We start from the raw sequence: 16,292 nt of genomic DNA on the forward strand, positions 1-16,292 counted from the left end.
TATTGTCCAGTACTTGACTCTGGTGTTGTGATAGTGTAGTTACAAGTATATATGTTTACTATTGTCCAGTACTTGACTCTGGTGTTGTGAGAGTGTAGTAACAAGTATATATTTGTAGTATTGTCCAGTACTTGACTCTGGTGTTGTGATAGTGTAGTTACAAGTATATATGTTTACTATTGTCCAGTACTTGACTCTGGTGTTGTGAGAGTGTAGTAACAAGTATATATGTTTACTATTGTCCAGTACTTGACTCTGGTGTTGTGAGAGTGTAGTAACAAGTATATATTTGTAGTATTGTCCAGTACTTGACTCTGGTGTTGTGATAGTGTAGTTACAAGTATATATGTTTAGTATTGTCCAGTACTTGACTCTGGTGTTGTGATAGTGTAGTTACAAGTATATATGTTTAGTATTGTCCAGTACTTGACTCTGGTGTTGTGATAGTGTAGTTACAAGTATATATGTTTACTATTGTCCAGTACTTGACTCTGGTGTTGTGAGAGTGTAGTAACAAGTATATATTTGTAGTATTGTCGAGTACTTGACTCTGGTGTTGTGATAGTGTAGTAACAAGTATATATGTGTAGTATTGTCCAGTACTTGACTCTGGTGTTGTGATAGTGTAGTAACAAGTATATATGTGTAGTATTGTCCAGTACTTGACTCTGGTGTTGTGAGAGTGTAGTAACAAGTATATATTTGTAGTATTGTCCAGTACTTGACTCTGGTGTTGTGATAGTGTAGTAACAAGTATATATTTGTAGTATTGTCCAGTACTTGACTCTGGTGTTGTGATAGTGTAGTAACAAGTATATATGTGTAGTATTGTCCAGTGCTTAACTCTGGTGTTGTGATAGTGTTGTAACAAGTATATATGTGTAGTATTGTCCAGTACTTGACTCTGGTGTTGTGATAGTGTAGTAACAAGTATATATGTTTAGTATTGTCCAGTACTTAACTCTGGTGTTGTCATACTGTAGTAACAAGTAAATATGTTTACTATTGTCCAGTACTTGACTCTGGTGTTGTGAGAGTGTAGTAACAAGTATATATTTGTAGTATTGTCCAGTACTTGACTCTGGTGTTGTGATAGTGTAGTAACAAGTATATATGTGTAGTATTGTCCAGTACTTGACTCTGGTGTTGTGATAGTGTAGTAACAAGTAAATATGTGTATTATTGTCCAGTACTTTAATCTTGTGTTGTGATAGTGTAGTAACAAGTGTATATGTGTAGTATTGTCAAGTACTTGACTCTGGTGTTGTGATAGTGTAGTAACAAGTATATATGTGTAGTATTGTCCAGTGTATATATGTGTAGTATTGTCAAGTACTTGACTCTGGTGTTGTCTGAGTGTAGTAACAAGTATATATGTGTATATTGTCCAGTACTTGACTCTGGTGTTGTGATAGTGTAGTTACAAGTATATATGTTTACTATTGTCCAGTACTTGACTCTGGTGTTGTGAGAGTGTAGTAACAAGTATATATGTGTAGTATTGTCCAGTGTGTATATGTGTAGTATTGTCGAGTACTTGACTCTGGTGTTGTCTGAGTGTAGTAACAAGTATATATGTGTATATTGTCCAGTACTTGACTCTGGTGTTGTGATAGTGTAGTTACAAGTATATATGTTTACTATTGTCCAGTACTTGACTCTGGTGTTGTGAGAGTGTAGTAACAAGTATATATTTGTAGTATTGTCCAGTACTTGACTCTGGTGTTGTGATAGTGTAGTTACAAGTATATATGTTTACTATTGTCCAGTACTTGACTCTGGTGTTGTGAGAGTGTAGTAACAAGTATATATGTTTACTATTGTCCAGTACTTGACTCTGGTGTTGCGAGAGTGTAGTAACAAGTATATATTTGTAGTATTGTCCAGTACTTGACTCTGGTGTTGTGATAGTGTAGTTACAATTATATATGTTTAGTATTGTCCAGTACTTGACTCTGGTGTTGTGATAGTGTAGTTACAAGTATATATGTTTAGTATTGTCCAGTACTTGACTCTGGTGTTGTGATAGTGTAGTTACAAGTATATATGTTTACTATTGTCCAGTACTTGACTCTGGTGTTGTTAGAGTGTAGTAACAAGTATATATTTGTAGTATTGTCCAGTACTTGACTCTGGTGTTGTGATAGTGTAGTAACAAGTGTATATGTGTAGTATTGTCGAGTACTTGACTCTGGTGTTGTGATAGTGTAGTAACAAGTATATATGTGTAGTATTGTCCAGTGTATATATGTGTAGTATTATCGAGTACTTGACTCTGGTGTTGTCTGAGTGTAGTAACAAGTATATATGTGTATATTGTCCAGTACTTGACTCTGGTGTTGTGATAGTGTAGTTACAAGTATATATGTTTAGTATTGTCCAGTACTTGACTCTGGTGTTGTGATAGTGTAGTTACAAGTATATATGTTTAGTATTGTCCAGTACTTGACTCTGGTGTTGTGATAGTGTAGTTACAAGTATATATGTGTAGTATTGTCCAGTACTTGACTCTGGTGTTGTGATAGTGTAGTTACAAGTATATATGTTTAGTATTGTCCAGTACTTGACTCTGGTGTTGTGATAGTGTAGTTACAAGTATATATGTTTAGTATTGTCCAGTACTTGACTCTGGTGTTGTGATAGTGTAGTTACAAGTATATATGTTTAGTATTGTCCAGTACTTGACTCTGGTGTTGTGATAGTGTAGTTACAAGTATATATGTTTAGTATTGTCCAGTACTTGACTCTGGTGTTGTGATAGTGTAGTTACAAGTATATATGTTTAGTATTGTCCAGTACTTGACTCTGGTGTTGTGATAGTGTAGTTACAAGTATATATGTTTAGTATTGTCCAGTACTTGACTCTGGTGTTGTGATAGTGTAGTTACAAGTATATATGTTTAGTATTGTCCAGTACTTGACTCTGGTGTTGTGACAGTGTAGTTACAAGTATATATGTTTAGTATTGTCCAGTACTTGACTCTGGTGTTGTGATAGTGTAGTTACAAGTATATATGTTTAGTATTGTCCAGTACTTGACTCTGGTGTTGTGATAGTGTAGTTACAAGTATATATGTTTAGTATTGTCCAGTACTTGACTCTGGTGTTGTGATAGTGTAGTTACAAGTATATATGTTTAGTATTGTCCAGTACTTAACTCTGGTATTGATACAGTATTGTGTGTGTATGTATATGTGTGTTTATCTGTATATGTGTGTGTTTTTGTGTGTGTATATATTTTTATGTGTGTTTGTACATATATGCGTGTGTGTCTGTGTGTGTATGCTTTTGTGTGTGTAGTCAGCAGGTGAGTGTGCACTTGTGTGTTGTGTAGCAAGAGTGTGTAGCGCCTCATGTTGTCGACTGATGTTTCTGAGCGAACATGTTTCTAAACAAGAACCTCCTGATAAGTGTGTGAACTCTGCTGCGGCTACACAAGTGTGTGTGTTCATGAGGTGCAGTCGATCCATCTCAAGTGTGTGTGAACTCTGCTGCAGCTACACAAGTGTGTGTGTTCATGAGCTGTGTGTGTTAACTCCCAAATTCCACAAACGTCCGAACGTTCACTCCCTTGACTTTTGTTCTGCAGTGACGTCTCCGCCTGCACAAATGTTTACCTTCTGATCCGTCACCTGGAGGTGAAAGGTCGACTCACCTGTCATGACTTAAAGGACAATAAGTGTGTTTGTTTATTGTGCGCCTGTGAAGCAACAACACAAACTACACTCAGTGAATCAGATTTGTCATAAGCTCCGCCCACTGAGTGGAGCACTAGGAAATTTGATTGGATCAGACGTGTGTCAGTCAAAAAAAAAAAGTTTTGATCCGTGAGTCAAATGATTCATTGAGTCGATTCATCAGAGAAAAATCATGACAAAAGTGTCAATTGTGTAGTAGTTGTGTAACATTGACTCGTGGTTATGAAGGTTCATCAACTTCATCACATGAATCATAGATTTATAAACATGTTTGTTTTTATCAGCAGCTTCATGATGGATGGATGGATGGATGGATGGATGGATGGATGGATGGATGGATGGATGGATGGATGGATGGATGGATGGATGGATGGATGGATGGATGGATGGATGGATGGATGGATGGATGGATGGATGGATGGATGGATGGATGGATGGATGGTAATATATGGATGTATAGATAATGAATGGATGGATGGATGGATGGATGGATGGATGGATGGATGGATGGATGGATGGATGGATGGTAATATATGGATGTATAGATAATGAATGGATGGATGAATGGATGGATGGATGATGGATGGATGGATGGATGGATGGATGGATGGATGGATGGATGGATGGATGGATGGATGGATGGATGGATGGATGGATGGATGGGTGGATGGATGGATGGATGGATGGATGGATGGATGGATGGATGGATGGATGGATGGATGGATGGATGATAATAGATGGATGTATAGATAATAGATGGATGTATAGATAATGGATGGATGAATATATATGGATGTATAGATAATGGATGGATGATGGATGAATGGATGGATGGATGGATGGATGGATGGATGGATGGATGGATGGATGGATGGATGGATGGATAATATATGGATGTATAGATAATAGATGGATGTATAGATAATGGATGGATGAATATATATGGATGTATAGATAATGGATGGATGATGGATGAATGGATGAATGGATGGATGGATGGATGGATGGATGGATGGATGGATGGATGGATGGATGGATGGATGGATGGATGGATGGATGGATGGATGGATGGATGGATGGATGGATGGATGGATGGATGGATGGGTGGATGGATGGATGATAATAGATGGATGTATAGATAATAGATGGATGGATGGATGTATAGATAATAGATGGATGTATAGATAATAGATGGATGTATAGATAATGGATGGATGGATGGATGGGTGATAATAGATTGATGTATAGATAATGGATGGATGGGTGGATGGATGGATGATAATAGATGGATGTATAGATAATGGATGGATGGATGGATGAATATAGATGGATGTATAGATAGTAGATGGATGTATAGATAATAGATGGATGTATAGATAATGGATGGATGGATTGATGATAATAGATTGATGTATAGATAATGGATGGATGAGTGGATGGATGGATGATAATAGATTGATGTATAGATAATGGATGGATGGATGGATGATAATAGATGGATGTAAAGATAATGGATGGATGGATGGATGATTAAAGATGGATGTATAGATAATAGATGGATGTATAGATAATAGATGGATGTATAGATAATAAATGGATGTATAGATAATAGATGGATGTATAGATAATAGATGGATGTATAGATAATAGATGGATGTATAGATAATAGATGGATGTATAGATAATAGATTTATGTATAGATAATAGATGGATGTATAGATAATAGATTTATGTATAGATAATAGATGGATGTATCGATAATAGATGGATGTATAGATAATAGATGGATGTATAGATAATAAATGGATGTATAGATAATAGATTTATGTATAGATAATAAATGGATGTATAGATAATAGATGGATGTATAGATAATAGATGGATGGATGATAATAGATGGATGTATAGATAATAGATGGATGTATAGATAATAGATGGATGTATAGATAATATATCCTCATGTCTGCAGGAAGGAGGTGAAACACAACTGTGTGAGATGGAGAAAGAAATTCTCCTTCGTTTGTAAGATGAGTTCAAACAGTGTGACTGGAGTCTTGGACCCGAGTGTCTGCAGAGTATCAGTGAGGAAGGTGAGTGTCCCTTACTGATGATGTCATCAACATAACTGTCTCTTACTGATGATGTCATCAACATAACTCTGTCCCTTACTGATGATGTCATCAACATAACTGTCTCTTACTGATGATGTCATCAACATAACTCTGTCTCTTACTGATGATGTCATCAACATAACTCTGTCCCTTACTGATGATGTCATCAACATAACTGTCCCTTACTGATGATGTCATCAACATAACTGTCCCTTACTGATGATGTCATCAACATAACTGTCCCTTACTGATGATGTCATCAACATAACTCTGTCTCTTACTGATGATGTCATCAACATAAGTCTGTCCCTTACTGATGATGTCATCAACATAAGTCTGTCCCTTACTGATGATGTCATCAACATAACTCTGTCTCTTACTGATGATGTCATCAACATAAGTCTGTCCCTTACTGATGATGTCATCAACATAAGTCTGTCCCTTACTGATGATGTCATCAACATAACTGTCCCTTACTGATGATGTCATCAACATAACTGTCCCTTACTGATGATGTCATCAACATAACTGTCCCTTACTGATGATGTCATCAACATAACTGTCCCTTACTGATGATGTCATCAACATAACTGTCCCTTACTGATGATGTCATCAACATAACTCTGTCCCTTACTGATGATGTCATCAACATAACTGTCCCTTACTGATGATGTCATCAACATAACTGTCTCTTACTGATGATGTCATCAACATAACTGTCCCTTACTGATGATGTCATCAACTTAACTGTCTCTTACTGATGATGTCATCAACATAACTGTCTCTTACTGATGATGTCATCAACATAAGTCTGTCCCTTACTGATGATGTCATCAACATAACTGTCCCTTACTGATGATGTCATCAACATAACTGTCCCTTACTGATGATGTCATCAACATAACTGTCCCTTACTGATGATGTCATCAACATAACTGTCCCTTACTGATGATGTCATCAACATAACTGTCCCTTACTGATGATGTCATCAACATAACTGTCCCTTACTGATGATGTCATCAACATAACTGTCTCTTACTGATGATGTCATCAACATAACTGTCCCTTACTGATGATGTCATCAACATAACTGTCTCTTACTGATGATGTCATCAACATAACTCTGTCTCTTACTGATGATGTCATCAACATAACTGTCTCTTACTGATGATGTCATCAACATAACTGTCCCTTACTGATGATGTCATCAACATAACTGTCCCTTACTGATGATGTCATCAACATAACTCTGTCCCTTACTGATGATGTCATCAACATAACTGTCCCTTACTGATGATGTCATCAACATAACTGTCCCTTACTGATGATGTCATCAACATAACTGTCCCTTACTGATGATGTCATCAACATAACTGTCCCTTACTGATGATGTCATCAACATAACTCTGTCCCTTACTGATGATGTCATCAACATAACTGTCCCTTACTGATGATGTCATCAACATAACTGTCCCTTACTGATGATGTCATCAACATAACTCTGTCTCTTACTGATGATGTCATCAACATAACTGTCCCTTACTGATGATGTCATCAACATAACTCTGTCTCTTACTGATGATGTCATCAACATAACTGTCCCTTACTGATGATGTCATCAACATAACTCTGTCTCTTACTGATGATGTCATCAACATAACTGTCTCTTACTGATGATGTCATCAACATAACTCTGTCCCTTACTGATGATGTCATCAACATAACTCTGTCTCTTACTGATGATGTCATCAACATAACTGTCCCTTACTGATGATGTCATCAACATAACTCTGTCCCTTACTGATGATGTCATCAACATAACTCTGTCTCTTACTGATGATGTCATCAACATAACTCTGTCCCTTACTGATGATGTCATCAACATAACTGTCTCTTACTGATGATGTCATCAACATAACTCTGTCCCTTACTGATGATGTCATCAACATAACTCTGTCCCTTACTGATGATGTCATCAACATAACTGTCTCTTACTGATGATGTCATCAACATAACTGTCTCTTACTGATGATGTCATCAACATAACTCTGTCCCTTACTGATGATGTCATCAACATAACTGTCTCTTACTGATGATGTCATCAACATAACTCTGTCCCTTACTGATGATGTCATCAACATAACTGTCCCTTACTGATGATGTCATCAACATAACTGTCCCTTACTGATGATGTCATCAACATAACTGTCCCTTACTGATGATGTCATCAACATAACTGTCCCTTACTGATGATGTCATCAACATAACTGTCCCTTACTGATGATGTCATCAACATAACTGTCTCTTACTGATGATGTCATCAACATAACTCTGTCCCTTACTGATGATGTCATCAACATAACTGTCTCTTACTGATGATGTCATCAACATAACTCTGTCCCTTACTGATGATGTCATCAACATAACTGTCTCTTACTGATGATGTCATCAACATAACTGTCTCTTACTGATGATGTCATCAACATAACTCTGTCCCTTACTGATGATGTCATCAACATAACTGTCTCTTACTGATGATGTCATCAACATAACTGTCTCTTACTGATGATGTCATCAACATAACTCTGTCCCTTACTGATGATGTCATCAACATAACTGTCTCTTACTGATGATGTCATCAACATAACTGTCTCTTACTGATGATGTCATCAACATAACTGTCCCTTACCGATGATGTCATCAACATAACTGTCCCTTACTGATGATGTCATCAACATAACTGTCTCTTACTGATGATGTCATCAACATAACTCTGTCTCTTACTGATGATGTCATCAACATAACTGTCTCTTACTGATGATGTCATCAACATAACTCTGTCCCTTACTGATGATGTCATCAACATAACTGTCTCTTACTGATGATGTCATCAACATAACTGTCTCTTACTGATGATGTCATCAACATAACTCTGTCCCTTACTGATGATGTCATCAACATTCTTCTGTCTCTTACCGATGATGTCATCAACATAACTGTCTCTTACCGATGATGTCATCAACATAACTGTGTCCCTTACTGATGATGTCATCAACATAACTCTGTCTCTTACTGATGATGTCATCAACATAACTCTGTCCCTTACTGATGATGTCATGAACTCTCTTTTGTCCCTTACTGATGATGTCATCAACATTCTTCTGTCTCTTAATGATGATGTCATGAACTCTCTTCTGTCCCTTACTGATGATGTAATCAACATTCTTCTGTCCTTTACTGATGATCTCATCAACATAACTGTCTCTTACTGATGATGTCATGAACTCTCTTTTGTCCCTTACTGATGATGTCATCAACATTCTTCTGTCTCTTAATGATGATGTCATGAACTCTCTTCTGTCCCTTACTGATGATGTAATCAACATTCTTCTGTCCTTTACTGATGATGTCATCAACATAACTCTGTCTCTTAATGATGATGTCATGAACTCTCTTCTGTCCCTTACTGATGATGTAATCAACATTCTTCTGTCCTTTACTGATGATCTCATCAACATAACTGTCTCTTACTGATGATGTCATGAACTCTCTTTTGTCCCTTACTGATGATGTCATCAACATTCTTCTGTCTCTTAATGATGATGTCATGAACTCTCTTCTGTCCCTTACTGATGATGTAATCAACATTCTTCTGTCCTTTACTGATGATCTCATCAACATAACTCTGTCCCTTACTGATGATGTCATGAACTCTCTTCTGTCCCTTACTGATGATGTAATCAACATTCTTCTGTCCTTTACTGATGATGTCATCAACATAACTGTCTCTTACTGATGATGTCATGAACATTCTTCTGTCTAGTCTTGATGATGTCACTGCAGGTCCTGAATTAACAGCTGTTGTTCTTCTTCTGTCCTGCAGGAGCTGAAAGGAGGAAAGACGTTTTCTAAAGTATGTTGATGTTTCACAACAAGCTGCTCATTAAACAACATGTGACTGTCAGCAGGTGAACGTCACACCTGTGTCAGTGTTGACTCTCCTTCACTTCAAGTTCAACTTTTAGACTCAAGACAAGATTGAACGTTTTCTCCAGTCGTTTGTAAATCAGTGACAGAATATCATCATTTTATACACAGTTTTATATTTATAATTCTTTTAATTTTAAAAGAAATCTTCTTCTAAAATATTGAGTATATGTTTGTTTTTTTAATATTTGGAATAAGAATATCAAAAATAAATCTATTTTAATTTATGTATTGAATTTAAAAGACTGAATTAAATCAGAATATATTCTTGTTCTAGTTATTGAAATTAAATTATGAAACTGTTTAAAATGCATTTATTTAGAATATATTTGATTTAAAAAAAATGAAATTGTAAAAATAAAAAAACGTTTAAAAAAGAAACTCGTTTGAAATGTTAAAATATTTAATACTCTTCTGACCAGATATACTTCCGTACAATTCAAATCTTCTCCACGGTTCTCTCTAACAAACCATGACTTTGGTTCACTGACCAGGCTGAGGTCAAAGGTCAATCTTAATCTTACTACTGTTGTTAACAAAACAGTTTGTTCTCTTGTTGTTTCCACACAAACTTGCTGAGTCGTGACTTCAGGTCCACAGGACAGTCTTGAGGTCAAAGAGGTCAAAGAAGGTTATTGACCTCAAGCTTCTTCTCTCGTGGTCCAACATCTTCTTCTTCTCCTGCAGCTCGGCTTCGCTGATCTCAACCTGGCAGAGTTCGCTGGATCTGGATCCACGTTTCGCTGCTGCATCCTGGAGGGTTACGACACCAAGAACACGCGGCAGGACAACTCCATCCTCAAGGTGCGCCCCCTAGTGTGTACTCTGATGTACTACACACGGATATGTATAGTGTGTACTTTGATATACTACAGACAGATATGTATAGTGTGTACTTTGATATAGTACAGACAGATATGTATAGTGTGTACTTTGATATACTAGAGACAGATATGTATAGTGTGTACTTTGATGTACTACAGACAGATATGTATAGTGTGTACTTTGATATACTAGAGACAGATATGTATAGTGTGTACTTTAATATACTACAGACAGATATATATAGTGTGTACTTTGATATACTAGAGATAGATATTTATAGTGTGTACTTTAATATACTACAGACAGATATGTATAGTGTGTACTTTAATATACTACAGACAGATATGTATAGTGTGTACTTTAATATACTACAGACAGATATGTATAGTGTATACTTTGATATACTAGAGACAGATATGTATAGTGTGTACTTTAATATACTACAGACAGATATATATAGTGTGTACTTTGATATACTAGATACAGATATTTATAGTGTGTACTTTAATATACTACAGACAGATATGTATAGTGTGTACTTTAATATACTACAGACAGATATGTATAGTGTGTACTTTAATATACTACAGACAGATATGTATAGTGTGTACTTTGATATACTAGAGACAGATATGTATAGTGTGTACTTTAATATACTACAGACAGATATGTATAGTGTGTACTTTGATATACTAGAGACATATATGTATAGTGTGTACTTTAATATACTACAGACAGATATATATAGTGTGTACTTTGATATACTAGAGACAGATATTTATAGTGTGTACTTTAATATACTACAGACAGATATGTATAGTGTGTACTTTAATATACTACAGACAGATATGTATAGTGTGTACTTTAATATACTACAGACAGATATGTATAGTGTGTACTTTGATATACTAGAGACAGATATTTATAGTGTGTACTTTAATATACTACAGACAGATATGTATAGTGTGTACTTTAATATACTACAGACAGATATGTATAGTGTGTACTTTAATATACTACAGACAGATATGTATAGTGTGTACTTTAATATACTACAGACAGATATGTATAGTGTGTACTTTAACATACTAGAGACAGATATGTATAGTGTGTACTTTAATATACTAGAGACAGATATGTATAGTGTGTACTTTAACATACTAGAGACAGATATGTATAGTGTGTACTTTAATATACTAGAGACAGATATGTATAGTGTGTACTTTAACATACTACAGACAGATATGTATAGTGTGTACTTTAATATACTACAGACAGATATGTATAGTGTGTACTTTAACATACTAGAGACAGATATGTATAGTGTGTACTTTAACATACTAGAGACAGATATGTATAGTGTGTACTTTAACATACTAGAGACAGATATGTATAGTGTGTACTGAACACTGACTTACCTGTGTACTCTCCAGGTGATCATCGGGATGACGCTGCTCTCAGGCGACCCCTGCTTTAAGCTGTGAGTGTCACGTGACCAGGGTTGTGTCGTACGACATGACATGTTGTGTAACCGCAGACCTCCCTGCACGGCCAAGTCTGTGTCCGTGGGCGACGACGACCCGACGCTGCAGCTGGACCGTAAAGGCGACAGTACCGAGGACAGAGTGCAGCCACTAGGGGGCGTCGTGGAGGGAGCTCGAGCCTTCAAACCCAGACCTTCGTCGGTGAAGAGTTTAGGTGAGACTTACTAGTTCAGGTGAGACTTACTAGTTCAGGTGAGACTCACTAGTTCAGGTGAGACTTACTAGTTCAGGTGAGACTCACTAGTTCAGGTGAGACTCACTAGTTCAGGTGAGACTTACTAGTTCAGGTGAGACTCACTAGTTCAGGTGAGACTCAATAGTTCAGGTGAGACTCAATAGTTCAGGTGAGACTCAATAGTTCAGGTGAGACTCAATAGTTCAGGTGAGACTTACTAGTTCAGGTGAGACTCACTAGTTCAGGTGAGACTTACTAGTTCAGACTCAATAGTTCAGGTGAGACTCAATAGTTCAGGTGAGACTTACTAGTTCAGGTGAGACTCACTAGTTCAGGTGAGACTTACTAGTTCAGACTCAATAGTTCAGGTGAGACTCAAAAGTTCAGGTGAGACTCACTAGTTCAGGTGAGACTTACTATATCAGACTCACTAGTTCAGGTGAGACTCAATAGTTCAGGTGAGACTCAATAGTTCAGGTGAGACTCAATAGTTCAGGTGAGACTCAATAGTTCAGGTGAGACTCAATAGTTCAGGTGAGACTCAATAGTTCAGGTGAGACTCAATAGTTCAGGTGAGACTCAATAGTTCAGGTGAGACTTACTAGTTCAGACTCAATAGTTCAGGTGAGACTCAATAGTTCAGGTGAGACTTACTAGTTCAGGTGAGACTTACTAGTTCAGGTGAGACTTACTAGTTCAGGTGAGACTCACTAGTTCAGGTGAGACTGACTAGTTCAGGTGAGACGCACTAGTTCAGGTGAGACTCACTAGTTCAGGTGAGACTTACTAGTTCAGGTGAGACTTACTAGTTCAGGTGAGACTCACTAGTTCAGGTGAGACTTACTAGTTCAGGTGAGACTCACTAGTTCAGGTGAGACTCACTAGTTCAGGTGAGACTTACTAGTTCAGGTGAGACTCACTAGTTCAGGTGAGACTCAATAGTTCAGGTGAGACTCAATAGTTCAGGTGAGACTCAATAGTTCAGGTGAGACTCAATAGTTCAGGTGAGACTTACTAGTTCAGGTGAGACTCACTAGTTCAGGTGAGACTTACTAGTTCAGACTCAATAGTTCAGGTGAGACTCAATAGTTCAGGTGAGACTTACTAGTTCAGGTGAGACTCACTAGTTCAGGTGAGACTTACTAGTTCAGACTCAATAGTTCAGGTGAGACTCAAAAGTTCAGGTGAGACTCACTAGTTCAGGTGAGACTTACTATATCAGACTCACTAGTTCAGGTGAGACTCAATAGTTCAGGTGAGACTCAATAGTTCAGGTGAGACTCAATAGTTCAGGTGAGACTCAATAGTTCAGGTGAGACTCAATAGTTCAGGTGAGACTCAATAGTTCAGGTGAGACTCAATAGTTCAGGTGAGACTTACTAGTTCAGACTCAATAGTTCAGGTGAGACTCAATAGTTCAGGTGAGACTTACTAGTTCAGGTGAGACTTACTAGTTCAGGTGAGACTTACTAGTTCAGGTGAGACTCACTAGTTCAGGTGAGACTGACTAGTTCAGGTGAGACGCACTAGTTCAGGTGAGACTCACTAGTTCAGGTGAGACTTACTAGTTCAGGTGAGACTCACTAGTTCAGGTGAGACTCAATAGTTCAGGTGAGACTCAATAGTTCAGGTGAGACTCAATAGTTCAGGTGAGGCTCAATAGTTCAGGTGAGACTCAATAGTTCAGGTAAGACTCAATAGTTCAGGTGAGACTTACTAGTTCAGGTGAGACTCACTGGTTCAGGTGAGACTTACTAGTTCAGACTCAATAGTTCAGGTGAGACTCAATAGTTCAGGTGAGACTTACTAGTTCAGGTGAGACTCACTAGTTCAGGTGAGACTTACTAGTTCAGACTCAATAGTTCAGGTGAGACTCAATAGTTCAGGTGAGACTCACTAGTTCAGGTGAGACTTACTAGTTCAGACTCAATAGTTCAGGTGAGACTCAATAGTTCAGGTGAGACTCAATAGTTCAGGTGAGACTCAATAGTTCAGGTGAGACTTACTAGTTCAGGTGAGACTCACTAGTTCAGGTGAGACTTACTAGTTCAGACTCAATAGTTCAGGTGAGACTCAATAGTTCAGGTGAGACTCACTAGTTCAGGTGAGACTTACTAGTTCAGGTGAGACTTACTAGTTCAGGGTGAGACTCAATAGTTCAGGTGAGACTCAATAGTTCAGGTGAGACTTACTAGTTCAGGTGAGACTCACTAGTTCAGGTGAGACTTACTAGTTCAGGTGAGACTCAATAGTTCAGGTGAGACTCAATAGTTCAAGTGAGACTCAATAGTTCAGGTGAGGCTCAATAGTTCAGGTGAGACTTAATAGTTCAGGTAAGACTCAATAGTTCAGGTGAGACTTACTAGTTCAGGTGAGACTCACTGGTTCAGGTGAGACTTACTAGTTCAGACTCAATAGTTCAGGTGAGACTCAATAGTTCGGGTGAGACTTACTAGTTCAGGTGAGACTCACTAGTTCAGGTGAGACTTACTAGTTCAGACTCAATAGTTCAGGTGAGACTCAATAGTTCAGGTGAGACTCACTAGTTCAGGTGAGACTTACTAGTTCAGACTCAATAGTTCAGGTGAGACTCAATAGTTCAGGTGAGACTCAATAGTTCAGGTGAGACTCAATAGTTCAGGTGAGACTCAATAGTTCAGGTGAGACTCAATAGTTCAGGTGAGACTTACTAGTTCAGGTGAGACTCACTAGTTCAGGTGAGACTTACTAGTTCAGACTCAATAGTTCAGGTGAGACTCAATAGTTCAGGTGAGACTCACTAGTTCAGGTGAGACTTACTAGTTCAGGTGAGACTTACTAGTTCAGGTGAGACTCAATAGTTCAGGTGAGACTCAATAGTTCAGGTGAGACTTACTAGTTCAGGTGAGACTCACTAGTTCAGGTGAGACTTACTAGTTCAGGTGAGACTCAATAGTTCAGGTGAGACTCAATAGTTCAGGTGAGACTCAATAGTTCAGGTGAGACTCAATAGTTCAGGTGAGACTCAATAGTTCAGGTGAGACTCAATAGTTCAGGTGAGAATCACTGGTTCAGGTTAGACTCCATAGTTCAGGTGAGACTCAATAGTTCAGGTGAGACTCAATAGTTCAGGTGAGACTCAATAGTTCAGGTGAGACTCAATAGTTCAGGTGAGAATCACTGGTTCAGGTGAGACTCAGACTCTGAATGAAACTCAGGTTTGATCGCGTGTCATCTCAGGTCTGCCAGAAGAGGGCGACAGAGTCACTGACGACGTCTTCATCAATGGTCACGTTAGAAGCTCCAGCTACGCCAGTCAACACAGCAAGATCTCAGGTCTCTCTCTCTTTTCCTTCATCCCCCTCTTCTTCTCTTTCTTTCCTTTCATCCTCCTCTTCTTCTCTCTCTTTTCCTTCATCCCCCTCTTCTTCTCTTTCTTTTCTTTCATCCTCCTCTTCTCTTTCCTTTCCTTCATCCTACTCGTCTTTTCTTTTTTTCCCTCATCCTCATTTTCTTCTCTTTCTTAAACCTTAATCTTCCTCCTCTTCTCTTTCTTTTCCTTCATACTCTTTTTCTCCTGATCTTCCCTTTTCTTTACCTGATCTTCCCCCTCTTCTCCGGATCTTCCTCTTCTTCATCTGAACTTCCTCTTATTCTCCTGATCTTCCTCTTCTTCTCCTGATCTTCCTCTTCTTCATCTGATCTTCCTCTTCTTTACCTGATCTTCTTCTTCACCTGATCTTCCTATTCTTCTCCTGATCTTCTTCTTCACCTGATCTTCCTCTTCTTTACCTGATCTTCTTCTTCACCTGATCTTCCTATTCTTCACCTGATCTTCTTCTTCACCTGATCTTCCTCTTCTTCTCCTGATCTTCCTCTTTTTCTCCTGAACTTCCTCTTCTTCACATGATCTTCTTCTTCTTCCCCTGATCTTCCTCTTCTTCACCTGATCTTCCTCCTCTTCACCTGATCT

The 16,292-nt window shown here is 37.9% G+C and overlaps 1 protein-coding gene across 1 annotated transcript in view; it reads left to right on the plus strand.

Annotated features, from left to right (window-relative positions):
- The window catches only part of eeig1b (estrogen-induced osteoclastogenesis regulator 1b), a 30,891-nt gene that overhangs the window by 9,442 nt on the left and 5,157 nt on the right, over positions 1-16,292 (plus strand). The window contains exons 2-7 of the mRNA XM_087790461.1: positions 5,668-5,788; positions 9,693-9,722; positions 10,484-10,600; positions 12,055-12,101; positions 12,159-12,319; positions 15,560-15,655. Coding sequence (XP_087646587.1) covers positions 5,668-5,788; positions 9,693-9,722; positions 10,484-10,600; positions 12,055-12,101; positions 12,159-12,319; positions 15,560-15,655 — 572 coding nt within the window. The remainder of the gene's footprint in view (positions 1-5,667; positions 5,789-9,692; positions 9,723-10,483; positions 10,601-12,054; positions 12,102-12,158; positions 12,320-15,559; positions 15,656-16,292) is intronic.

Source organism: Callionymus lyra, chromosome 5 (genome assembly GCF_982586985.1).
Source record: "Callionymus lyra chromosome 5, fCalLyr1.hap1.1, whole genome shotgun sequence".
NCBI lineage: Eukaryota > Metazoa > Chordata > Actinopteri > Syngnathiformes > Callionymidae > Callionymus > Callionymus lyra.